This window comes from Hyperolius riggenbachi, chromosome 1, assembly GCF_040937935.1.
Source record: "Hyperolius riggenbachi isolate aHypRig1 chromosome 1, aHypRig1.pri, whole genome shotgun sequence".
Classification (NCBI taxonomy): domain Eukaryota; kingdom Metazoa; phylum Chordata; class Amphibia; order Anura; family Hyperoliidae; genus Hyperolius; species Hyperolius riggenbachi.
In genome coordinates, this window is record NC_090646.1 from 647082344 (window position 1) to 647109242 (window position 26899).

Genomic DNA, 26899 nt, shown 5'->3' on the forward strand with positions numbered 1-26899 from the left:
CGCCCGAGCCCTGCGCAGCCGGAACAAATAGCTCCGGCCAGCGCTAAGGGCTGGATCGGAGGCGGCTGACGTCAGGACGTCGGCTGACGTCCATGACGTCACTCCGCTCGTCGCCATAGCGACGAGGAAAGCCAAACAAGGAAGGCTGCTCAATGCAGCCTTCCTTGTTACTTCTGATTGCCGGAGGCGATCAGAAGAACGGATTCGGAGCGCCCTCTAGCGGGCTTTCATGCAGCCAACTTTCAGTTGGCTGCATGAAATAGTTTTTTTTTAATTAAAAAAAAAAAACCTCCCGCAGCCGCCCTGGCGATCTCAATAGAACGCCAGGGTGGTTAAACCTGATATTGGCCGTTCACAGGACAATTCCAATGACTTTTGAAGAATGTGTATACTAGGTTACTGTATTTTTTGGACTATAAGACTCACGTTTTCTCTCCGAAAATGGGAGAAAAAAGTCACGTCGTCTTATAGTCCAAATGAAGGGGAGGGGGGAATAATCCACAATATTCCCCTTCACCATGGATGCACCAGTTTTGGTATATATTTTTTTCCCCTGTTTTTTGTCCTCTAAACCTAGGTGCGCCTTCTAGTCTGAAAAATACGGTAATTACACAAAAATAATTGTAAAATTAGTATCCAACTCAACTTGAATTGTACTAGGAAACTTAAAAAGGAACTGTAGTGAAAGTAACATACTGAATAAAATTGCTTATTTTTTTACAATATTGATTTATAGCTGATTTAGTCAGTGTTTGCCCATTGTAAAATCTTTACTCTCCCTAATTTACATTCTGACATTCATCACAAGTGGTGACGTCATTAGTCCTGCCGGGTGATCGGTCTATGCGCGGAGTGAGATATTGCTTGCTTGGCAGTTGGAAACTGCTGTGATTTCCCACAATGCAAGGAAAACCTCCTACAAACAGCAAACTGTCAGGACCATGGTCATGACATCACACTATGGGAGGGGTTTCACCACCATATCAGCCACACAGAATGGCTGCATGTTTGTTTAGGAAGCATAAGAACTTTTTATTCGTAGTGCGGTGGTTTGGGAAACAAGGAGAGCCCTTTAAATGGTGGCATATTAGGTTACAGAAAGGAAAAAAAACAGACGAACACTTTGAATGGCGGTGCTGTAGTTTATAGAAGCAGAAGACGCGTAATGAGCGGCGGTTGTTTTAGGATGTTCCGTCTTCTTGAAGTTCTGGGTTATTTTGTTTCAGTCTTCCTCCTCCAGAGATCCTCTACCTTCAGAGGGATTGTCTGGCTGCCAGATAGAAGTAAATATTGTTGTGTTATTTTAGCAATCTGAAGCACTGGCAGCGACGGCGCTGCTGGCCCGCCATCAAGTCAAGAAATATCTGGATTTTTATTTTAAACATGAAAAGAGCTTAGTTTAATTCACGTAAACAAGGACTTCCATTTCACTGTGAATTGTCAGACTGTAAGGACAGAGAAGCGGGTGAGGAGGGGGTAGAGGGGAAGGGTGTGTCCGGGAGTGTCGCATCCTATCTACTGGCGAAGGCCACGCCCATCAGCGTCTACTCTGCTGCTCAAAATGCACATTTCTTCTTACGTAGTAATTACAACTGTTGCCTTCCTGTTAAGTCTCCTCCTACTTATGGGCAACCTGGGTTACAGTAACGGCTAGAGATGGTCAATGAGATTGAAATTATTTTGAGTTGATGCAAAATTATGCAAATTTTGTGTGCAAATTTATGCAGCTTGAAAATGGACCAGTCGAATTTTTGCTCGGCAGGATTTGATTGGTTCATTCTCAAGCTGCATAAGGGCTGGTGCACACCAAGAGTGGTTCTGAGCATTTTTAAAACTTGTGGGAGGAAAACCGCCTGGCTAATAAAAGTGAATGGGCTGGTGCACACTAGAGCGGTTTGTTTTTTCCCCCAAATGCAAACTCAGGGGCTGCAGCATTTTTTAGATTTCTGAGGCGTTTCTGCCTCAATGTTAAGTATAGGGAAGTGGAAAACCGCTCTGAAAAATGCTTGGTCAGAGCGGTTTTCCAAGTGTTTATGTTACAGAAGCTGTTCAGTTACAGCTCTACTGTAACAAAATATAAAATCTGCTACACAAAAACACTCCAAAAACGCTAGGCATGTTTAGAAAATCACTCTGCACATGCCTCTTCAAAAACCACTAGAGTTTTCGGATCCGCTAGCGGTTTTTGGTGTGCACTGCCCCTAAATCTGCATAATGCAGCGTCAACTCAAAATGATTTGCATCTCCTATCTATCCAACTATCCTTAAGGCTCATACACACATCAGACTATAGTCTTTGTAAAATGAAAGATCACAGACCAATCTTACCACCCTTCATGTAGTATGAGAACCATACTCTACACAGTCTATTCTATGGAGCTGAACTCCCCATCAGAAAAAAAAATCTTTGCAAGATGCTGCACACACAGATGCTGTACAGACACAAAAGATCAGTATCTGCAAAAGATCTGTTCCTGCCAAAAATCCATTCCTGCAAATTGCAATGATAGTCTGAGATCTTCAGATCATCATACACACATGATTTAACTGACATTCATCTGCAGATCAAGCAATCATCTGCAGATCTGAAAATCCATCCTGGTGGATCTGATCTGCAGATGAATGTCAGTTAAATCATGTGTGTATGATGATCTGCAGATCTCATAGACTATCATTGCAATTTGCAGGAACGGATTTTTGTCAGGAACAGATCTTTTGCAGATACTAATCTTTTGTGTCTGTACAGCATCTGTGTGTGCAGCATCTTGCAAAGATTTTTTTCTGATGTGGAGTTCAGCTCCATAGAAAAGACTGTGTAGAGTATGGCTCTTATACTACAGGAAGGGTGGTAAGATTGGTCTGTGATCTTTCATTTTCCAAAGACTATGGTCTGATGTGTGTATGTGGCCTTATTCACAGCATCTACATGGGGGTATCTAGACATCATAGGGCCCCAAAGCGGAAAACAATGTTCAGGGTAAATCTCTGGCACCACCCCCAGCACACACACCTACCTACCTACCTACAACTGTTTAGGTAGCCTTTTTGTTTGATTGCCAGAAAACTTTGCAGCATTGGGTATTACACAAGAAATGAGCAAATAAAGCTGTATAACTGAAAATATACACTCTAGGCAAAAAATTCACATCTGTGCATATAGGAAAGCTGCCTAATAATGGTGGAGGGTCTCTATTGCCCTTAATCCTTTTAGATACGAGAAATTATTATTCCAAACATATCTCAGAAATAATATCAATTTATTAGGGACATATGCCTTTAAAAAGTTAAAAATAAATTTAAAATCCCCCAACATTGCATGTAATTAATATACCTCCCAACTACTGAATACTATGGTTGCTGTTAATTAGAATATAGGGGTGTCCTCAAGAACAAGGTACTAGTGCCAATAGTGCACAAAAGTGTACTGATCCTGTGCAATACAATACCATATATGCTGATTCTGTGCAATACAATACTGACAAGCTACAAAACTGCAAACGTTGTGAATACAAGAATATGAGAGAATCAAATGCCAACAATTCACTCTCTAATACTAACAAAGTGCCTGTGCTGTCTAACAGTACAATAAGTGTCCAGGAGAACGATTTTTTATATTTAATACGTTTTTTTTATTGTTTGTCTCTACTCAATCACACATTAATTGAAGTATGCCAGAGCTCAAATCTATGAAATATTTACCCTTTTTATCTCTTTTCTGCTCTCAGAAGCCATTTACTGTCAGGAAAGTGTTTTATGGCTGTAATTACTTATAATTGAGATTTATGCTATAGTCTGACCCAATCCTGACCCGGGCCCAGCCCAGAAAGAAACTGTCACTTGCATACCTGATGTTTAACTCTTTCAGGCAGAGAAAAAAAAATGGAACACAGCATAGTTATTTGTGTGCTAGGCACTGTACATACCCATGTCTATCTCATCATGTCACATGTCACCTCGGGTATCCTTTGAGCTTTTTTTCCCCCCATCTTTTGAAAGCTCCTCGATTATCTGATGTCAAATAGATCACCCTTAAAGTACCTGGTTGGACAACCCCTCATTTGCTGCGGCACCGACTCGACTCGAAATCTGTGTCCCACCCTCGTGTAATTGAAATACTAGGCTAATGTCAGCCAAGAAGCAGAAACTTCCCTCTCATATCTTGCTGTTAGTTCATAAAGTGCGCAGACAGTTTTCAAAGTGTTATGCCAATCTCCTGCCCTAGGCTCATGATTAGCCCGCAGAGGAGATTACTACAATAGTCTTGTAAGGATAAGAGCAGAGTGCGCACAAGCATGTTGCTTGCATCCTGCAACAAAATTGCTTGTGTGCTTAATATGGGTAAAGGCCACCCTAAAGCTGGTTCCGGGTCGGCCAGGTCGGTGAGCAATGCACAGGCACTGCCCTGCTACGCACGTCTTTGATCGCCAGGAACTCTCTGCGCATACGCACAACATCTCAATTATGTAGTGTGCATTCGCAGAGTGGTCCAGGTTCGTGCAAAATCAAGGATGTGCATCGCACCTGCGCGCTGTTACAGACCTGGTCAACCCGGAAGTAGCCTCAGGGGGTCTTTACAAGATAATAGAAGAGGAGAACAGGGAGCGGTGGGCATGAGAGCTTCCTACCCATGCCTGCTCCCCCGTTAAGGTATCTTTTGAAAGTGCATTTGAACTCAGTCCTTGCCGCACAAAGTTTAGAAATACACAGAAGATGGTTGTTGGTACAGCCACGGAGCACGTGAGGGAGCTCGTGGGGGTGGCAGAACGGCAAACTACAAGTTTCAGGATTAGCCTTGCCGTTTAGACAACCAGGACAGTGCAGTCTTTTGAATGTGCAGTCATTTACTTACGTCAGAGGGCCTTTCATTGCTGCTGCTGCGTTGTTGTTTTTTTATGCAGATAGTTGTTTTTGACACTATAACATTTAGAACTTTTGTGGACTTAGTTGAAGTGTAATTTAAATTTTGTACTGCCCTATGTATTCTCTGCACATTCCCCAGTGAAGCTATGTGTTTTTTTTGGTTTTTTTTATTGTTTTTAGATTGTTTGACACTTAAAGAGGAGCTTTAAGGGCTTGCTCACACCTAGAGTGTTTTTTTTTTGTTTTTTTTTATGCGCCGGTGATTTTGAAAATCTTTCTAAAAGCGCTTGTGCAATGATTCCCTGTGAGAGTGTTCACATATGAGCGGTTTGATTGCGATCCGCTCCCCAAAGCGCTGCCTGTACCATTTTTGGGGGGATTTGGCTATAATGGAAGATATATGGAAATAGCAAAGCGCTTGAAAAAGCGATTTGATTAGCGATTTCCTCAGTGCTTTCATGTATAATTACATTGTATTTATTCATTTCCGGGTGAAAGAGTTCCCTTCCGGACTGAGGTCAGGAAGTGAAAAAGAAATTGCTCTGCAAAACTACGTAGAAAGCGTAGGGAAAGGCGATATTAAAAATCGCTAAAAATTGCACTTGAAATAGCGCTGATGATTTATTTGAACATAGCCTACGGATTGAATTGTATCCCAATCAGTAGCTGATATCCCCTTTCCCATAAGAAATGTTAACCTTTTCCTGAATAGATCATCAGGGGGCTCTGTGTGGTTTATATTGTAGTGAAACCCCTCCCACAGTGTGATGTCATGACCATGGTCCTGACAGTTTGCGGTCTGTGAACCTCGTTGCTTTGTGGGAAATAACAGCTTTTCCCAACTGCCAAGCTAGTTATAGCTCCCTCTGTGCATAGAACTCTCAGTGACGAACATTCTATACAGATCCTTTTAGGGTTTTTTTTTTGGGGGGGGGGGGGAATAAAAGCCACATAGATTTACTTAGCTGGTAGATTAGAACGTTGACTTTGTTTCTGTGGTTGCCATAGCAGCCATTTTTTTCCCTCAAGCCAAACACCACCTTACTCATCTCATCTTGAGAACTGAGCGCTTAATGAAATTTTTACAAGCCTGCCATGCCCAATAGTTACACAGTTGCAGGAAACCCCAACCCGGCTCCTTGCCGTCATAAAGTCCCTGTGTTTGAGGTAACCTGTTGCTGACGGTGAAGCGAGAAGGCTTGTCCCACACTTGTGCTCTGCAAGTCCCCTTCTAATGGCCGTGCTGAAGATGTAAGGCCCCTGGAATGTTGTTCCTTCGCCTGGCACTTTTTACAGGCTGTGAAGGGCAGCGCGCTGGGTTCCTGCATGACCTCACCGCCTGCTCTTGTTTGTTGTACAGCTGATTTTGGGTGGGAGCGTTTGGCTCGCCTTCGCGCTTAGAAGAATTGTTAGGAGCCTTCACCTAGGGGGATTGGCGAACCGCGCGCTTTGTTGGGAAAGAAATGATCTTTAATCCGTGAAATTAGGGTGGGTAGACCGTCAACGCTGAGAACCACGAGTGACGGCTCCGGTGGAATTTAATTTGATCAGACTCTGGGACTGAGCGCAGGAGACATCACTAATCTGGAATTTTTAATATAATGCAATTAATGACAAGAAGGTCTTCAATAGCGCTCGTATAACCGAGGAACCGATAAATTGCACAGCGCATCTTTTTAGAGCTGAAGTCTCTCCCAATACTGGCTTTCTGGGTTCTGTTTAAACTCTGAAACATTCACTGATGTTTTTCCAAGCTTAAAGAGGAACTCCAGTGAAAATAATGTAATAAATGTGCTTCATTTTTACAATAATTACGTATAAATGTACTGATAGTGTACTGGTTAAGGGCACCGCCTTTGACATGGGAGACCAGGGTTCGAGTATGTGTATCACTTTGATGGCATAAGTAATTAAAAAGTTATTGATGTATCAATGGTGACAGCTGAAATGACAAAACTGTCAGGAATCTTAAAGGGGGAAAACCCCCACAATGCAAAGTGGTTAAAAATGATTTTAAAATCGCTGTTTTATCTGCTTTAAAGCTGCCCAGTGTATTCCCCCATTCTTTGAAAAAAACAGACTTTTTAAAGAGACTCTGTAACAAATTTTTCAGCCTTAGTTCTTCTATCCTATAAGTTCCTATGCCTGTTCTAATCTGCTCTGGCTTACTGCAGTCTTTCCTAACTGCACTGTCTCTGTAATAAATCAATGTATCTTTCCTCTGTCCTGTTTGTCGGGCTAAGGCTTGATTGTGTGGAATGTGCAGGGCTGCTTGTAATTGGTAGAAGCGATACACACCCTCTGCAGGCCCCCTGCACACTCTGAATGACTCACACACTATGCTTAGCTGAGCCTATTAGAAGCTGGTTAGTTTGTTTGTAAACACTGCCTAAAACTGTTAATTACAAGCCAGGATTGCAGCAGAGAGTGGCAGAAACAGCACAGAGGGGCACAGGAGAAAATAATGAATAGAATGGTATGCTTTTTATTGTAAGAATATTAGAGTACAGATTCTCTTTAAATACCTTCACAAGTAATGTTTCGTTCACAAATAATGTTTCTCAGGCTACATCACAGATCCTGCTGTAAAACTTGAACTCACTTCATAAGAGTTCCTGCTTTTATAGCTGTTGTAAACAGATCGTGTTGCAGTCAGAGAAATAAACCACTAAAGGAGCTGCTGACCCACAGCTGACCTCCAAGGCCCTGCTTTCATACCTATGTAATATTTGCCACTGCAGCGGAGTCGCACTCAAAATACAGCATCTAGCTTATAGAGGAACTCTAACCCAGGATTGAACGTCATCCCAATCAGTATCTGAGACCCCCTTTCCCATGAGAAATTTTAACCTCTTTTCGGACAGGTCGGGGCCGGACTGTATGGCTGATATTGTTATGAAACTCCTCGCACAGTGTGATGTCATGACCATGGTTCTGACAGTTTGCGGTCTGTGAAGCTTGTTGCATTGTTGGAAATAACGTCTTTTCCCAACTGCCAAGCAACCAGTCTCCCTCTGTGCATAGAACTCTCAGTAATGAACATTCCGTACAGATCACCCAGCAGGACTAAAGATGTCACCACCAGTGATAAATCTCAGGATGTAAATCAGGAAGAGGAAAGAGTTTACAATGGGCAAACACTGCCTAAATAATCTATAAATGAATATTCTTTAATAACCATGGTGATAAGGCATGTAGTAATCAGGAAACATTTTACCTCAGGCAAACCTAAAGGTAACTCTTCTGTCTTTAAGTTAAGGAGAGATCTCTAAAGTTCTCTTCAATCCTCAAAAGAACTCCAGAATTCTAAAGTTCAAGACAGGCTGTTAATTAACTGAATGTGACAATAACTACAGAGGAGGTTACTTAAAGAGACTCCGTAACAAAAATTGCATCCTGTTTTTTACCAAAAGCTATTCTAATGTGCTCTGGCTTACTGCAGCACTTTCTACTATCACAGTCTCTGTAATAAATCGAAGTATCTTTCCCCTGTCAGACTTGTCGGCCTGTGTCTGGAAGGCTGCCAAGTTCTTCAGTGTTGTGGTTCTGCTACGAACTCCCCCTTTCAGGCCCCTCTCTGCACACTGCCTGTGTGATATTTAGATTAGTGCAGCTTCTCTCTGCTCTCGTATCTTTTACAAGCTGGATAAAGTGTCCTCTGAGCTGGCTGGGATTTCACATACTGAGGAAATTCAGACAAGGGCAAAGCTGTTTGCAGGAAGAAAAGAGCAGCCTGAAACTTCAGTGCATGAGAGCAGAAGGGGGAAAGAAACACACAAATGATCTCTTGCGATTCAAAAGGAAGGGTGTATACAGCCTGCTTGTGTATGGATGTATTTTTCTATGTGTGGACATACTGTACATCAACCTACTTCCTGTTTTGGTGGCCATTTTGTTTGTTTATAAACAAACTTTTTAAAACCGTTTTTAACCACTTTTAATGCGGCGGGGAGCGGCGAAATTGTGACAGAGGGTAATAGGAGATGTCCCCTAACGCACTGGTATGTTTACTTTTGTGTGATTTTAACAATACAGATTCTCTTTAAAGAGAACCTGTAACAAAAAAAAAAAAAGTTCCCCTGGGGGGTACTCACCTCGGGAGGGGGAAGCCTCAGGGTCCAAATGAGGCGTCCCCCTCTGCTGTAGCTGCAGGCAATCCAGCGCTGGCTCCCCCGAAGAGTCCGGCAATCCTCCCTCGACAAGCGCGGATAAGGGCTGATTTATTTACCTTCCCTGGCTCCAGCGGGGGCGCTGTCGAGGCTCTCCGCACAGATATAGGCGAAAATAGCCGATCTCCGTCGGGTCCGCTCTACTGCGCAGCTGCAGGAGACTTGCACCTGCGCAGTAAAGCAGCCTGACGAAGATCGACTATTTCGCCTATATCTGTGCGGAGAGCCGATGCTGCGCCTGCGCTGGAGCCGGGGAGATAAATATTTACATCCCCACCGTTCTGGGTGTATTTTCGACATTGTGGGGCCGAGGAGGACGGGGGAAGCTTCAATAGGATCCGGAGGCTCCCCTCACCCGAGGTGAGTACCCCCCTAGGAGAGGTTTTTAAAGTTACAGGTTTTCTTTAGCCACTCAAGGACTGCAGTGTTAAACCCCCCTAGTGACCAGGCTATTTTTTACTTAATTGGCCACTGCAGCGTTAAGGCCAAGCTGCAGGGCCGTACAACACTGCACACAAGTGATTTCCCCCCCCCCCCTTTTTACCCCCACCAACAGACCTCTCTGTTGGTGGGGTCTGATCGCTCCACAGTTTTTTATATTTTTATATAAATATTTGATTTATTTTTTAATAAAAATTGCTTTTATTTATTTGTGTTCCCCTGCTCCCTCCCTCTCCCCGCCAGCCAATCAGGGTGATCAGCTGTCACTGCCCAGCCTATGGAGGGGACAGCCGTGTCACATGATCGCAGCGCTGTACATGTAAATAGACGGCGATTACACCGTCCAACAGAGACTGAAGGTGGGTGGAGCTCCTCCCCCAAGCAGGAGATGCGCGCGCAGTCTGCGTGTGATCTCCTGCAGTAGCCGGCTCTAGGACCTGACGCCAGTTGGCGTTAGGCGGTTTTGGGGCTACCGCCGCGGCCACGCCCATTGGCGTGGAACGGTCGTAGAGTAGTTAAAGACTGAAGTGATAAGATAACTCTCTCACTGTGAAAAGTTATCTCTACACCTTAATAAGGCAAGATTGATGTGTGGTGGTAAATTTTCTCTTGCCTTATTATCTCCAGCATGATTTAGTGAATTGAGACCAATGTGTCATTTTCACTACAGTTCCTCTTTAAATAAGATAAGATATTTCAATCCGTGACACTGAGTATGAATTTATTACAAGATGCAGAGGGTTAGTAAAGGCTGCCATACACTGGTTGATTGCCACCAGATCTACTAGCAGATGGATTCCTCTGTGATCGAATGTGATCAAAGAGGGATCTATTGGCTGCCTACACTGCAAGCAGATTTTGAATCTTTTTCACTATGAAACAGATTCACAATCTGTGGAGCTTCTGCCCCCCCCCCCCACGCCCCTCGCATACATTACCTGCTCCGGCCGGCGCAAGTCCCCCGGTCTCCGCTTCCTCTTCTCCGCGCTGGGCTCCGGATTCACTTTACTTCCTGTCGTGGGAAGTTTAAATGGTAGAGGGCGCTCTACTGTTTAAGTAAACTTCCCCCGACAAGGGAAGCCAGCCGGAGTCCTGGAGACCATCGCGGAGAAGAGACAGCTGGGACACGCGCCGGCGGAACAGGTAATGTATTACCGCTAGCGTCAGACATTCGAACACCGCTATCGACGCACTCCCGACCCGCCAGCGATCAAGCCAAATTTTCAGCGCGGACATATCGACGCTAACTATCGATTTTGGTCGGAAATCGATCGTTCGGTCAGCGTTTGTGCAACGATTTCACAGCAGATTAGATCACAGTGATCGAGTCTGCTGTATATCGGCGGGAAATAGTATGTGTATGGGCCTCTTTAGACACATTGGATCTCCTAGAACAGTGTTCCCCCAACCCTGTCCTCAGTATACCTGGCATACTTGTATAATTTCTTCTCTTCCTTGTTACTATCAATATGTTCCCTATATGCACCATGGGGTTGTCATGAAAATTAATTTCATTGTGTTACACAATGACAATAAAGTGAATTGAATTGAAAGGCCCACCAACACTGCATGTTTTGTATAAATCCACAGAGTTAGTTAAAGGAATACTATCGATTCACATATTTTTTTCAATTGACACAGGAATTGTTTGGGAAGTGTTGCTAAGTACTGGTGTATACATTTTAGTAGCAACTTCTTTGTTTACTGTTAGCAAAATACATTCAAAGTTTACTGACGCCAAAACTGATGGCTGACTGAGACATGAGGAGAGGGGAAATTCCCCTCACACTTGATCAGTTAACTCTATGTGTAGCTCTGTGTGTGACAGAGAGAGAGAGCTCCCAACAGCTGCAGCTCCTGTGTCCTGTGTTTCTGACTGATGTGTCTGAAGAGAGCAGAGGAAATGTAACTAATTCTCACAGCTTTTTTATATTGTTTTTGCTTTCAGAGTTTGATATGTTTGATATTTGCTTTCTGTAGTCTGATATGCAACTCTGGCTGTGCATTGAAGCAGACACCCCTTCTGCAATTGATTTGTCCCAATATAGCTAAATACTACCCTCAATAAATTACAGCTTTTGCCTCTATTTAACATGAAAAGTAGGAAAATGTTTACACAGCTACTTAGACATTATTTGCACACTGTCATTTTAGAACACTTGGGTATTGATAGTATTCCTTTAATCAGCTCTGCTGCAACACTAATTACCCCACCTGTGCATGTTTGTGGTTTCCTGCAAATCTTGTACTGTTGGTGGGCCTTGAGGACAGGGTTGGGGAACTCGGTCCTAGAAGAAGTACTCATCCATACACATGTCATATTTGTACCCCAGTTATCTCATAATGTAATTCTGCTGAATAATATGCTTATATACGCATTGTAAAACATATCCCTTTAGAATGTTATGGCCGTCGTGCATTACTTAACTTAGAGTAACTGTCGGGCATACAATCAAAAATCAATTCTTTATTTTTATCTGGTAAACAAGTAATAAAGATGGTAACCAGGCAATCCAAAAGTTAAAATCACTTTTACTTTTCTCCATAAAACCTCTTTCCTCAGTTTCCATGGCTCTTATTTGGTACATATGCCGCACAAAGAAGGTTGCAGGGCATGCTGGGTTGTCTTTTTTTTTTTTTTTTTAGCTTCCTTACTATCCCCTCAGACTTATATAATGCAGCCTGATTGGCTGACGCCTCTTTCCCTCCCGTTTTCCCCTACCATACCTCTGTTCCTCTCTGATTGGCCAATTTTTTCGCATGCTTCTCAAGCTACAGAGTCACACAATGATAATGCACTTTCTATTGTAGAACTGGGTGGGAGTGTGTGTTTGCATTGGCCGCCCTCCTCCCAGAGTAAGGGAGGAAATGACATCAGTATTGGCTTCAGTCTGATGGCAAATGCCTGATACAGAATTCTCTTTATTTACTATATAAAAGTCACTTAAATCAAAACGTGGACAGTGCAATACATGTATGTACGCAGAGCAAGTATCTATCTACTTATGTGTTTTGTTTTTTTTGAGATAGTATAGCTGACCGCTCTGGATGTCCCTGTCTGGGCGCCATACTTGCAGTGTTTGTCTGGAGTATAGGTGGCCATACACTAGCAGATGGCCACCAGATTTGACCAACTGATAGATCTCTCTCTGACCGAAATTTGATTCCTCCTTATTTCTACCGCATACTGCAAATAGATTTTTAATGCATTTCACCTAGAAATGTATTAAAAAACTTTGTAACCACCTCTACCGCCACCGCACTGCAGGGCTGACTGGCTGGGTGCCCAGTTCTCCCCCCAATCTATCATAGTGTTGGCACTGTACCCCATGACCTAGCATCATGTACATTACGTGACCAGGTACATGCCGCATGGTCACGGGGGTACGTGCTAGAATGGAGAGCGCTCTCTGCTGCCAACACTCTGCGTGGAGGCCCAACTGTGGGGGCCCATGCATTGGCTATGGATCTACCTCCTCCAGAGCAATCAATACTTGTGATCGATTCCAGATGGAATGCCGAGGGTGTGTGGAGTGTTGGGTGACATCTACACTGACAGACCACTGGAGGATTCATTCATGGTTCTGAATGGCCACATTCTGCACTGCATTATAAATAGTTGTATGTAAATGGAGCAGTCAATTATGGAAAACTGCAAATCTGGGTACTTATCCGTTAGCCGGGCGCATCCGGCAGGTGGCGCTGTTGATGTTAATTCCAATCATAATTACTTCACGTAAACCTGTGAATGTAAACGCCGGATGCGCCCGGCTTAATAGATCAAGCCGCCGGCTTGCTTCGTGTCTCGCTCTCCTCCCCCTCTTGCCCTCTCTCGTATGAGCCTTGGGGAGGGGACATGCGTGTCCCCCCAGAGTCGTTCGTCGCGGCATTGCGACGAACGACTCTGGGGGGACACGCATGTCCCCTCCCCAGTGTTCTATAGGAGAGAGGGCAAGAGGGGGAGAAGAGCGAGACACGAAGCAAGCCGGCGGCTTGATCTGTTAAGCCGGGCGCATCCGGCGTTTACATTCACAGGTTTACGTGAAGTAATTATGATTGGAATTAACATCAACAGCGCCACCTGCCGGATGCGCCCGGCTAACGGATAAGTACCCAAATCTGTTATTCCAAAGACCTTTTGTAGCTTGAGTTAATTTTTTATGACTTTGGATGTAAAACAAGCTGTACTGTAGATAATCTCACACACAGTCCTGTAACACGGCGGTCCTGTAAGCCTGGGAATGCCATCAAGCTGTGTAGGCAAACATGGTTTAGCTCTGTACCATATGCTGAGCTCTGAATCTATGGAGAGGGCACAGTGCGGTGCTCGTGCATGGCAAAGGGGAATTCAGGTCAGCAGGTATTACTTCTGTATTTCGCTAACGTGGTCTTGATGTTGTCTTGCAGGTGGACTGTGGACGGTGTTGACACTAGGGGGCGTGGGGAGCAAGCCAACCCCAAACCAGGAGCTGTCTTCACCACTGGCCAGTCAGAGTCTGCTGCTTCTCCTGGTTCTCGTCAACCTAACTGACGCCCCCAGCTGCCCAAATCCCTTCCGCCAGGCTATCACTTCCTTCAGGAATACGCAAGGTACGTTGGTATGCTTAATGTAACGGTTCAGCACAAGCTGTTTTTCCAGCTCACCTAAGGACTGGTTTGCACGGGCTTCTGCCGAGCTTTTGCTCGGCGCCACGTTCAATCGCTGGCATTTAGATAATCGCTTTTGAAGGCTTTTGGGAAGCCTTCATGGCTTGCAGTTCGGGCCTCTGCAATTGTTAACGGCGTTTACCGCCTCTAAAAGCAACATGTTGCTTTCAAGGCAAGATGCAACACCGGGATCTACCGTCAGGCTTTCATGAAAGCAAAACACAAAAGCCAGCTCTAAACTCTCCCATTCACTTGCATGGGATGGAGGTAGATCCCAAAAAAACGCAGTGTCAGAAATGCCGTGTTAAACGCCGCAAAATCGCCCGTGTGAACCAGCCCTATCTACACTGTTTGTGGAAAGATAAGACATGTAATATTGAGGAAAAAACTGTGCCGTATATTACCATGGATAGGCCAAGATTTTGACAGCCACATTATTGAGTGCTGTTACGCAGAGTTCCCCAACCCTGTCCTCAAGGCCCACCAACAGTACATGTTTTGCAGGAAGCCACACACATTCAGAGGTGGGGTAATTAGTGTCTCAGCAAACATGCACTGTTGGTGGGCCTTGAGGACAGGGTTGGGGAACACAACCTGAAGGAAGATAAAAATAAAGTGAGATACTTCTCTTAGTAGAGGGAAGCCCCTGGATAGTCCCTGATATTCCTACGCCCCTCCCTTCCAGCGCGAGACCCTTTTTAAGATATTTGACATTTGTATTGACTATTGCTTGCAGCTGCACTCTCCTCCTTGTACGAGCACCCCGCACTGCGCAGGTGGAAAATACGGCCCTCGTCTGCGCAGCAGCCCAGAGCCACCTGCACATGGCTTTTTCCATCGTGCACAAATGGCTCCGTGCTACTGCGCAGGCATGAACTCTACTAGCACCTGCACAGCAGAACCTGTACAGGGAGGGAGCGCGGACCTAAAGGGGAAGGAGGGCCTGACTGCCAGCGGAGGAGTCATGAAGACTAGAGCATCCACAGGCTTCCCTCAACAGAGGTGAATATCTTATTCTTAGTTTTTTAAGTTCTTTAAAGTGAACCTGCAGAGTAAAAATCTACTCAGCAGCACTGAAAAGGCTTGGTGTTTCTTTCACCGCATCAGAACTTTATCTTACTCAAGCCTCATTTTTAGCTGCACAAAAGAAAACTGCCCAGGCATTTTTCCCCTGATGCTGTGCAAAGCATGATGGGATTTCTGAGTTTGTTCTCGTTCTGCTGATTTGGTGCAATTTTTTTTTCCTTTCAAATTTTGAATTTAAGATTTGAAGCCTGGCATGCACAGCTGGGAGGGGTTATCAGGACACAGGACAGTTGAAATTGTCTCTCTTGTTTCCTGTCACCTCCTTTCATCGAAAGATGGCAGCCTCCATGAATCACAAACATTTGCCTGTTCTTTTAAAACAGGGTGGGTAAGAGATTATATTACCTATCTATTTTAAAGGAGAACTGTAGTGAGAGGGATATGGAGGCTGCCATATTTACTTCCTTTTAAGCAATACCAGTTGCCTGGCAGCCCTGCTGGTCTATTTGCCTAAAGAAGTGTCTGAATCACACCAGAAACAAGCATGCAGCTAATCTTGTCATATCTGTCTAAATTTGTCAGAAACACCTGATCTGCTGCATGCTTGTTCAGGGCCTATGGCTGAAAGTATTAGAGGCAGAGGATTAGCTGAATAGCCAGGCAACTGGTATTGCTTAAAAGGAAATAAATATGGCAGCCTCCATATACCTCTCACTACAGTTCTCCTTTAATTAACATAACTAATGTAACTTAATGACAATATGTTTGTTTAGGCTGGAGTTCCTCTTTAAGCCATAGCTCCCAACTTTTTGGAACCTTGTCCCTCTTTCTTCCTCAATTGTCCCTCTTTCAGGACTGATGTACAGATCTGTGTAAATATTTGTATTCTACTGAAAAATGTATTTAATTGACTAAACTTTATTCCCATCTCTTAAATTCATATATTCATTTTTTTCAAGTGTTAATATGAAGGAAAATGAACCAGGATAGAGAGGACTGTGTGACTTGAATTATAAAACATCTTTTTATCATGATATCTTCATGATATTTGTGACTAGGGGAGTACAGAGGCCGTGATAAGAGGTGTGGCAGGGGCGTGGTTTAAGTGTCCCTATTTCTTATCTCAAAACGTTGGGAGGTATGATTAAAGGACAACTATAACAAGAGGGATATGGATGCTGCCATATATATTTCCTTTTAAGCAAAAGCAGTTGCCTGGCAGCCCTGCTGATCCTCTGCCTCCTAGTACTTTTATCCACAGAACCACAGAACAAGCATGCAGCAGATCAGGTGTTTCCATACTTGTTTCAAGTGTTATTCAGACACTACTACAGCCAAAGAGATCAGAAGAGATCAGCAGGACAGCCAGGCAACTGGTATTGCTTAATAGGAAATAAATATGGCAGCTTCCATATCCCTCTCATTTCAGGTGTCCTTTAAAGAGGAACTGTCGCAAAAATCCTAAAATTTAAAACACATACAAATAAGAAGTACATTTCTCCTAGAGCAAAATGAGCCATAAATTACAATTCTCCTATGTTGCTGTCACTTACAGTAGGTAGTGAAATTCTGCCATTACTGACAGATTTTGGACTAGCCCATCTTCTCAGAGGGGGGTTCTCAGGGTGTTCTTTATTTTTAAAAGCACTTAGTGAATGGCAGTTACTCCGTCCAACTGCCAAAATAGTGTGCAGCGAGCAGGGAGGCTGGCCAGCATCATTGTATTAATCATTTTCAGGGAATGTCTTCATAAAGAATAAGGGCCATGCTGAGAATCCCCCATGAAGAGATGGACTAGCCCAGTCGTTAATGTCAGATTTCTACTATCTACTGGAAGTGACAGCAACATAGGAGAAAAGTAATTTATGGCTCATTTTGTTTCGGAAGAAATTTACTTCTTATTTGTATGTGTTTTACACTTTAGGATTTTCGCGACAGTTCCTCTTTAAGCTGACAAATCACTTGCCATTTTGACCAGCAATGCCAGATAGAGGGTAGGGGGTAGGTGGTCATTACAAGTGGCTGCAGCATTGGGGCCAGTGAGGTTATGACCAGATCTTATACCATTTACTGCAGGTAAGGCTCGAGCTACAAATATTTTACCCTATGAGGAAGCTAGGAATACAAGGTGGAGTTCTTCTTTAATGTGATGCTTGGCTTCAGTGAGTGATAGAGAACCTCCCTCTGATCGGAACGCATTTGCCGTTGAGCAGGTGAGTTTTGTGAGTCCGCCACATGACTGTGTCTCAGAAATATGTGATGTTTTCTTGCAGACAGCTCGGTTCCTCTCAGCCCCAGTCCTCACTCCTTCCAGATCAATTTCAACAGTCTGTTCACCTCCCTGTGCGAGCAGCAGAAGTCCGACCAGGCGACGCTCCTCCTGTACACGTTACTGCACCAGAACAGCAATGTGCGCACCTATGTGCTGTCCCGCACTGACATCGAGAGCCTTGTAAGTGTTCCTCATGCATCTTTCCTGATTTCTGCTCTATAGTCTTTCTTCACTCAGTTGAGCTACTTTCTGGTTACCTACCTTCATGTGAGTACAGAGAGTCTTTCCGGTCCTCAGAATTCCTGAGGTGATCACCTCAACAGCTAGTGCTGATAATATGCTGGTGCCTGTGCCTCATCTACCACCAGAGCACTGCTGCCCACTACCAGACAGCATACCTAGTGTGCCAAATCGACGGCAGAAACGATCGAAATCCGAATCGAGCAATAATCGATTCGATCCGTTCGATCCCGGGAATCGAACAGGAAATCTCAACGTGTGTATCCAGCATTACATACCTGATATGTAACTTTTTCAGGCAGAGAAAGAAAAAAAGGAACACAGCATAGTTATTAGTGCGTTTGGCACTGTACATACCCATGTCTATCTCATCCTGTCACACGTCACTTTGGGTATCCTTTAAAGAGACACTGAAGCGAAAAAAAAATGATATGATTTGTATGTGTAGCACAGCTAAGAAATAAAACCTTAAAATCAGATACATCAGTGTAATTGTTTCCAGTACAGGAAGAGTTAAGAAACTCCAATTGTTATCTCTATGCAAAAAAGCCATTAATCTCTACGACTTTCAAAGTCGTGGAGAGGGCTGTTATCTGACTTTTATTATCTCAACTGTAAAGGTGGCCATACACTGGCCCGATTCGCCGCCGTTTCGACAGCAGATTCGATCACTGGGATCGAATCTGCTGCCAATCGTTCGCGCTACACCCCGAATTTCGATCCTTTTCGTCCGATCCCGTCGATCGCTCCGTGCGGAAAATTAGCGTCAATCGCCCACGGGTAGGGAGCGCGTCGCTAGCGGCGTTCGAGTACCCGACGACCGACGCAATAGAGCCGCATACATTACCTGCTCCGCCGGCACGTCTACGCCCGGTCACCGCTGCTCCGTGTCCGCGCTGGTTTCCGGCATGCTTCAGTTCCTCCTGCCTGGCAGGAAGTTTAAACAGTAGAGGGCGCTCTACTGTTTAAACTTCCTGCCGGGCAGGAAGAAGTAAAGCATGCCGGGGCCGGAGACCAGAGCGGAGACGGAGCAGCGGTGACCTGGGGACTGGAGTCGCGCCGGCGGAGCAGGTAATGTATGCGGGGGGAGTGGCGGCGGCAGCACCACCACCACAACAGATTGTAAACGGTTTCAGGCTGAAATCGGTTCACAATCTGTTTGCAGTAAAGGTGGCCATACGATCCCTCTCTGATCAGATTCGATCAGATAGGGATCTGTCAGTTGGTCGAATCTGATGGCAAATCGACCAGTGTATGGCTACCTTAAGTGAACACATTTCTTTGTCTCTGCCAGAGGAGAGGTTATTAGTTCACAGACTGCTCTGAAATAATCATTTTGAATGCTGAGTGTTGTGTAATCTGCACATATTAGAGAATGATGCAATGTTAGAAAAAACACTATATACCTGAAAATAAAAATATGAGAATATTTTCTTTGCTGCTAATCTTCTAGTAATTATTCATAGTACACAACCAATTCACTATATCATATTTTTTTTTCGCTTCAGTCTCTCTTTAAAGCAAGATGTATATGGAGGCTGACATATTCATTTACTTTTAAACCATACAAATTGCCTGGCTGTACTGCTGATCCTGTGCCTCTAAATACTTCTACCGCAAGACCCTGAACAAGCATGCAGATCAGGTGTTTCTGACTGAAGTCTGACTACATTTGCCACATACTTGTTTCAGGTGTGTGATGCAGACACCACTGATGCATGAGAGATCTGCAGGACAGCTAAGCGGCTGGCATGGTTCGTAAAGACATAAATTCAGGTTTCCTTTAAAGGGACCTTGAAGTGGGAGGCTTACGGTGACTGCCATATGTATTACCTTTTAAACAATACCAGTTGCCTGGCTGGAAGCCATGCTAATCTTTCTGGTATCAATAGTGTCTAAATCACTCCCCTAAACAAAGCATGCGGCCAATTCACTCAGACTTCAGTCACAGCACCTGATCTGCATGCTTGTTCAGGGTCTATGGATAAAAGTATTAGAGACAGAGGATCAGCAGGACAGCCAGGCAATGTGCATTGCTTAAATGTAAATAACTGTCGGCCTCCATATCCCTCTCATTTCAGATGTGCTTTAATTGGATGGCAGATCAGGGAAGGAGCACAGTTCTAAACTAATTACAGTGAAAAAAGACAAATGTACATGCATACCCCCTTCCCACTCAGTGATCACTATGGGTGTTGAAATCGGACAACATCTTATCCCTAAGGGGCCACATTGGTTGGGATTAGGTCTCCTCTCACAGCCTATACATTCTGGAAGGGTAATCAGTTCCCCGTAAATTGTCGCTAGAACGTTATGCAGACCCACTGTTCAAAACAAGTACAAAAAGTGGGTTCTGTCTCATTTTAAGGACTGCTGCCCACTTTTGTAGCAGCTCTGTTAACAAACCTCCAATGGCTTTTATTTAAAGGGACTTTAAACACCCACAAATAAAAAAATGACCCCCGAAAATAGTGCCTCAAAAATATATGTAAACCCCTTTAAAAAAAATAGTCCCCCATGCTTATTACTTTTTACCTAGTCTGGGTGCCTTTGCCGAACTGCACGAATTGTGCAGTACAAGTGGGATTCTGGGAAGTTATTTTTTTTTTAGGCCTAGAAACAAGCTTATATCAGCATGCAAATGGCATAAATCTTCCTATTTTGGATAAGATAGACACTATTACCAGAAGGTAATTGAATCCCTTTGAAGTAAGGATAGGTAGGTCAAATAAGTAAGTATTCAAGGTATATTTTTGCCAAGATCATTCCTACTTTTAGGTTGCTGCTACCATTGTGGTGGCTGCCCAGGATGTTTGAATCACAGGACCAGCACGCAACAAAGAAAAGTACCCAATAACAGCAGCACCAGACCACTCCACAATAAATTCAAGAATATACAAAAACTTTATTGGTAAATAGTAAACGGTACTTATCCGTTAGCCGGGTGCATCCGGCAGGTGGCGCTAATTGCTATTCCCCCTCCAGGCCGCCATGGATAGTAGGGAAATATGTAACTCTGGTAGAGTTTTGTCGCCACCTAGAGGATGCGCCCGGCTAACGGATAAGTACCTAGTCAACAAATTAAAATCAATATTAAAAATCACCAGAGGTGAGAGTAGCGGTGTACATAATAATACATCAATCACAATGCCTCATAACCATCCCAATAAATATGGCATAAAAAAAGCAGGCAACAATACAAAATATATATGGTAAGCCAAAAAAGAGCACATATCAAAAACCTAATATTGTAAAAATTATCTGTGCATAACAATATAAATACTAGTGCATACCAATAAAGTTTTGTATATTCTTGAATTTATTCTGGAGTGGTCTGGTGCTGCTGAAATTGGGTACTTTTCTTTGTTGTTCATGCTTATCCTAATTGCCCAATTAGCACATTCCTCTCAAATTATTTAACTTATAATTAATTTGGCTGGTGCTTGTCCACTATGGTTGTTTAAAGTGAATCACAGGACAGTCTGGTTAGAATAAAACCATTCTTGACTGATAAGACCTTCCGCATACGCTGCATTTCTCTGTGTGGCTGGAGTCCAGGTTTGATACAGTTGAGGAAAGCCTCAGCAGATATTGAGCAATGAGGCATGGACGGTATGGCTCAGTAGGAGGCTTTGTGTCGCACAGTGATGATGTAACAGGGCAACGCGCTTGTGATATTTATTTATTTTTAACATTTATTGTATTTATAAAGCACCACCATATTACGCAGCGCTGGATATTAGTTTAGGTTACAGACAATATTTAGGGGTGACATACAGCAATATGACAGTACAGGAATACATGCAAACCAGATCACGCAGCACAGTATGAGTACCAGGTAATGCTTAGTCACTGGAGGGGAGCATGGAGATTAGGCAAGTTAGGTTCACTCAGATGCATAGCATGGGTGCACAGTAATGGAGGTGCATGATCAGGTAGGACACAAAAGGAGGACCCTGCCCAAAGGCTTACAATCTAGAGAAAGAGGTAGGGACACGAAAGGTAGGGGACCAGAGTTCAGCTGCGGGTTTAGAGCACTTGTGATGGCGGGGATAGGCCAGAGTGAAAAGGTGAGTTTTGAGGGCCGCCTTGAAGATGTTGAAGGAGGGGGTTGCCCTAATGGGTGGGGGGGGGGGGGGGGGGGGGGGCGTTCCATAGTGTTGGAGCAGCTCTTGAGAAGTGATATGACACAGCTGTGTTTTGTGTGAAGGTCCTGCCCATCCTGGAGATCCTTTACCACGTTGAGGAGCGGAATTCCCACCACGTCTACATGGCTCTGATCATCCTGCTCATCCTCACTGAAGACGATGGCTTCAATCGGTCCATTCATGAAGTGGTAAGACTTCTCCAACTATTTTTATAGTTTTTTTTTTTTTTTTTATGCAAAATATTTATTTGGGTAACTATGGGAGAGTGTGAGAGGTAAGGGGTTAGTTATAATAGTATGTGTAGGTATTTTTCTTAAAGAAAATGTATATAGGTGTAATGTTGCTATTTGGCCACAAGATGTTCCCACACATAATCTTCCTGTGCGTGCTGTTAGTATGCAAACAGGAAGTTATGCATGTATGTGGAACTTTCGGTATTACAATGACCACAGGCATCTCATTGATGCCGACGATCATTGATACCGGCACTTTGATCAATGAATGGGTCCCATTCACTGATCCGTGGACTAGTATACTGCAACGGAAGGGGGTCGCGAGCGCACACCTTCACATGCGCCGCCCATAGAGGACAGAAGACCAATATCTACGCCCCTGGAGCAGTAAGAGACCAACCGCGGGGCGTAGATATACTGCCGCCGCTAGTGGTTAAAGTAAATCTGAAGCGAAAATAAACTTATGAGATAATAAATTGAAAGTGCAATACGGATAATAAATAGAACATTAGTAGCAAAAAGAGATGAGTCTCACGTTGTTTTCTGGTACATGAAGAGTTAAAATACTTGTTGTCGTCTATGCAAAAAAAGCTTCTTCTCTTAGCTAGTGACTAACTTGGTAGAAACCCTAACCTTCGGCCAGGGACAGATAGACTGCCAGGGGCTGGAGAAAGCCTCAGATAAGTAGATCTTGTTTTTTTTATTCAGCTCCGACTTGTCCTTTAAAGCGGTATCGTCACCATCAAAATTAAATTTCAACAGCAACTGGTCTGAGTGTATTAAGTGGTAAAGATGCTAATCCTGCATTCAAAACTTGCAAAAAAAAAAAAAAAAATACAGTGTAGTTGTTAGTATACACCTCAGTGGGAGTGTCTGAAGGCTCTGGGAGGAGGGCAGCTAATGAATACACAATGAGCAAGAGAAGGGAGGGGGGAAAACAAGAGTCAGGATTAGCTTGGCAAGATGGCCACTGCCTAGAATAGGATTTTCTGCTTTTCCTTTATAAAATTCACAGGAAACATTACGTGGATAGCACAATACATCTGTTATGTAAGTAGAAGTAGTATTTATCTACTTATATATGTGTTTTTTATTTCTAGGTTAGCATGGGTGTCGCTTGTTCTTTAAAGAGAACCTGAGGTGGGTTCTAAGAATTCAATTGGCACACAGAGGCTGGGTCTGCATATAATACCCAGCCTCTGTTGCTATAATGTCCCCCCCCCTCAGCCCCCCCCCCCTGCGCTCTGCTGTACTCCCATAAATCAAACGCCGTGCTGGCGACACGCAGCGTGTCGCCAGCCGGCTTTTACCTCTGTACTGTCAGTCTCTGCCGCTCTCCCGCCTGCGTCCCTTCCCTCCAATCAGCGGGGAGGGAAGGGACGCGGGGAGCGGCGGTATGGAGGAGGCGGGGGAACGGCAGAGACTGACGCTTCAGAGGTAAACAGCCGGCTGGCGACACGCTGCATGTCACCAGCACGGTGTTTGATTTATGGGAGTACAGCAGAGCGCAAAGGGGAGACCGGGGCAAACAGTATAGCAACAGAGGCTGAGTATTATATGCAGACCCAGCCTCTGTGTGTCAATTGGATTCTTAGAACCCACCTCAGGTTCTCTTTAAGGTGATTTGTATTGGTTTGTACTTTATTGAAGCATTAAGATGCACATTAATAATTTAAGAACAAATCTTTGTTTTTAAAAAGACACTGAAGCAAAAAAAAAAATGATGATATAATGAATTGGTTGTGTAGTACAGATAATTACTAGAACATTGGGAGCAAAGAAAATATTCTCATTCTCAATTTTTATTTTCAGTTGTATTGCTTTTTTTTTTTTATAACATTGCATCATTCTCTAATATTGGCAGTTTACACACTACTCAGCATTCTAAATGATTTTACAGAGCAGGCCAGTGAACTTTTGAACTGTCCTCTGCTGGAGAAAAAAAAAACTACAGTGACTGACAGTTGAGATAATAGGCTTCAGCAGACAGAGCTCTCTGCGACTTTGAAAGTCGTGGAGCTCAATGGCTCTTTTGCATAGATAACAACTGGGGTTTCTTAACTCTTCCATGTACTGGAAACAACATTAGACTTATTTCTCTGCTGCTAATGTTTTATTCCTTAGATGTACTACACATACAAATCATTATATCATAATGTTGTTTTCGCTTCAGTGTCTCTTTAAAGATATAATGCAGGTCTTTGTGGATTTCTACAAGTGAGTGCTGATCCTGAATCTCAAGGTGGTGGATCAAGCACATTGCTATTTTAATTGAGGCAATTGGTGCAATCCAATATTGATCCAGTAGTTCAGACATTAATCTTGGCTATATCATATTGTTAATTCTGGAAGCAGAGAGCTGGTGGACTAACTTAATTGCCTCTGCAGGACTCAGACCCTGGGCAGTTGCCTATTTTGCCCTTCCCTCCCAAATTCCAGCTTTGTCCTGTGTAATCTGCTTTGCCTGCTCAGCTTTTAAAGCAGCAGGGTCAGCCATACTAACCCAGGAAAAAAATCCCACATATATAAAAGTAGACAAATGCTTGTTCTACTTACATAACATATATATTGTACTATTCACGTTTTGATTTCAGTTAATTTAATATAATAATGAGAAAACCGTTTCAGGCATTTTCCATCTTTACTACCTGTGACTGAAGCCAATCCTGATGTAATTTCCTCCCTTAGGCTACTTACACACCAGGACGTTGCGTTTAGGGGACGTTATAGGGCACATAACGTGCCCCTAACGCAACGCCTGGTGGTGTTGGAGCAGGACGCTACCAAGAGCCGCGTTACAAGCAGCTCTTGGTGCGCCTGCTCTGTCGGAGGCACTGCGGAGATCACGTGAGCGGAGCTCTTTGCATCACGTGGTCCCGCCAGCCAATCCGCGGCCGCTCCAGGATGTAAACACTGCAAGTGCAGTGAATAATAAGTAGCTATGTGCCTGGCTACGTAGCGGCCTCTCCCCGCCTCCTCTCCGCCCATAAAATGAAAAAACAACCCCTACTGCGCATGTGCAAACAGTCTAACGCAGCTTAGCCTCGTGTAAAGTACTGCATGCAGTACGTTATGTAGACGTGCTGCGTTACAATGTAACGCAACATGGGCACTGTGAACAAGCCCATTGATTTTTCATTGCTGTGCGTTGGGGTGCGTTACAGGCTGCTCTAACGTGCGCCTGTAACGTCCTACTGTGAAAGGAGCCTTACTTTTTTTTTTTTCTCCTAGAAACTGCACTGTTCTATCTAGCTTGCTTTGTAAACACATGTGAGCACAGCATAGATCGTATTTCAGCAGCTTCTGCAGAGGGGTGAGGTGTATTTCCTTGTGTTATGTGAACTGCCCTCAGCCAATCAGTGAGGAGCAGGAATGTGAGAGGGGAGATGGCAAAATTCCCTCTCCTGGGAATGTACCAGAATAGAGCCAGGCTGACTGTGATAAGATTGATAGCAGCAGACACATTTATGATTATATTGTAATGCTTGTAATACAGGGCCAGGATGTAGACTACATAATAAACGCAGAGCAGTGGGTAAATGGAATTTGATTTTATGGCTGACAGTCCCACTTTAAAAGAACAATATGTTCCCCTTTAAGAAGGCTGTCAGAAGCAGTGGGAATTAAGGCATTTTGCTTTTTCTCTAGCACACTGCAGAGCCCCGGGATGCCTGCCACCCTCACAAATTTAGTTCTTGCTGATTAGTCTGCCCTCGGGTCCAAGTCTGTTACTCCTCTTCTTTATTATCGCCCCTCTGTCCGACCTGCCCCGTAATCCCAGGATACCCGCGCTGTCTTGAAGTTTTTGCCATGGTAAATGTTTCCAGTATGCCTAGCTGAGAACACATCAGCACTTTTATATGGAAAGTAAATCAAGGTTTTCATTTAGAGATAATTATTTCAGTTCCACTGAACTTGGGAAAAAATGTTCCTTCTGAGACTCTGGTTTGTTGCTGGGAATGAAATGATTTCTCAGCATGACATGGCGTCTGTCTTTCATTTTTAAATAAAGTTATCTCCAAATGAATTGTCATTGTGGTCTTAATGGCCCAGCCTTGAGAGGCCCTCTTTACCTAGGAAAAACAAAAGTTGGATTATTATGGCTCTGTACAAATTAACAAGCTGACACATCATTGCATTCCAGCGGTTCTGGAGGTGTGTTTAGCTTCTAAGGGTAGAATGGTTAATTTGCATATATTCAGCAGTGATGCTCTGGTAGACATCTCAAGCTCACTCCAACCTGAATTATCGCAAATTCTTTCTGTTTTAAGAAAGCAAACTATTGTTTTTCTTAACATCTTACTAAGGAGGCTTTTAGGACCATTGTAGCCCCTTACACACTCCAATGAATTCTGGTTCACCATGAGCTTGCTGGTTAGTCTTTACCTAGGAAGAGGTCCAAGAGATGAAGTGTAACAAACCCACCAGTAGATCCAACCAAGGATCTAAAATGCATCTTCTGAGTTTTACCCTCCCTGGTAGATTAATGTGCCCTATAAAAAACGCCACACTTGTGTCCTGCTGTTCGCACACCACCGCCCCTGTGCACAGGCCACACCCCCCTCCCAGAGGAAGTGATAATGGATATTCAGTGGCTGGTTAGCCTCATAACCGATCAGATGCAACAGCTCTGCTGTATTTGATTGGTCCATTTTTAAACTATCTTATATACATTTTCATATAATGTGCATCCACTTGGAATAGTAACAAATGTGCTCATACATTTGAGAAATGCTGTTTTTTTTCCTTAGAAAATATTCTCTGATAGGGGGGCTTAATGACTGTCAAAGGACCTGAGAGAGAAATTTGTTCAACTTTATAAAACAGGAGAAAGATATCGAAAGAGAATGCCAATCAGCAGTA

General features: G+C 43.8%; 1 protein-coding gene across 3 annotated transcripts in view; it reads left to right on the top strand.

Annotated features, from left to right (window-relative positions):
• Positions 1-26899, top strand: part of DYM (dymeclin) — a 467753-nt gene that overhangs the window by 163511 nt on the left and 277343 nt on the right. For all 3 annotated transcript variants that reach the window (XM_068251379.1, XM_068251381.1, XM_068251380.1), the window contains exons 9-11: positions 13878-14060; positions 17417-17595; positions 21866-21991. In XM_068251379.1, coding sequence (XP_068107480.1) covers positions 13878-14060; positions 17417-17595; positions 21866-21991 — 488 coding nt within the window. The remainder of the gene's footprint in view (positions 1-13877; positions 14061-17416; positions 17596-21865; positions 21992-26899) is intronic.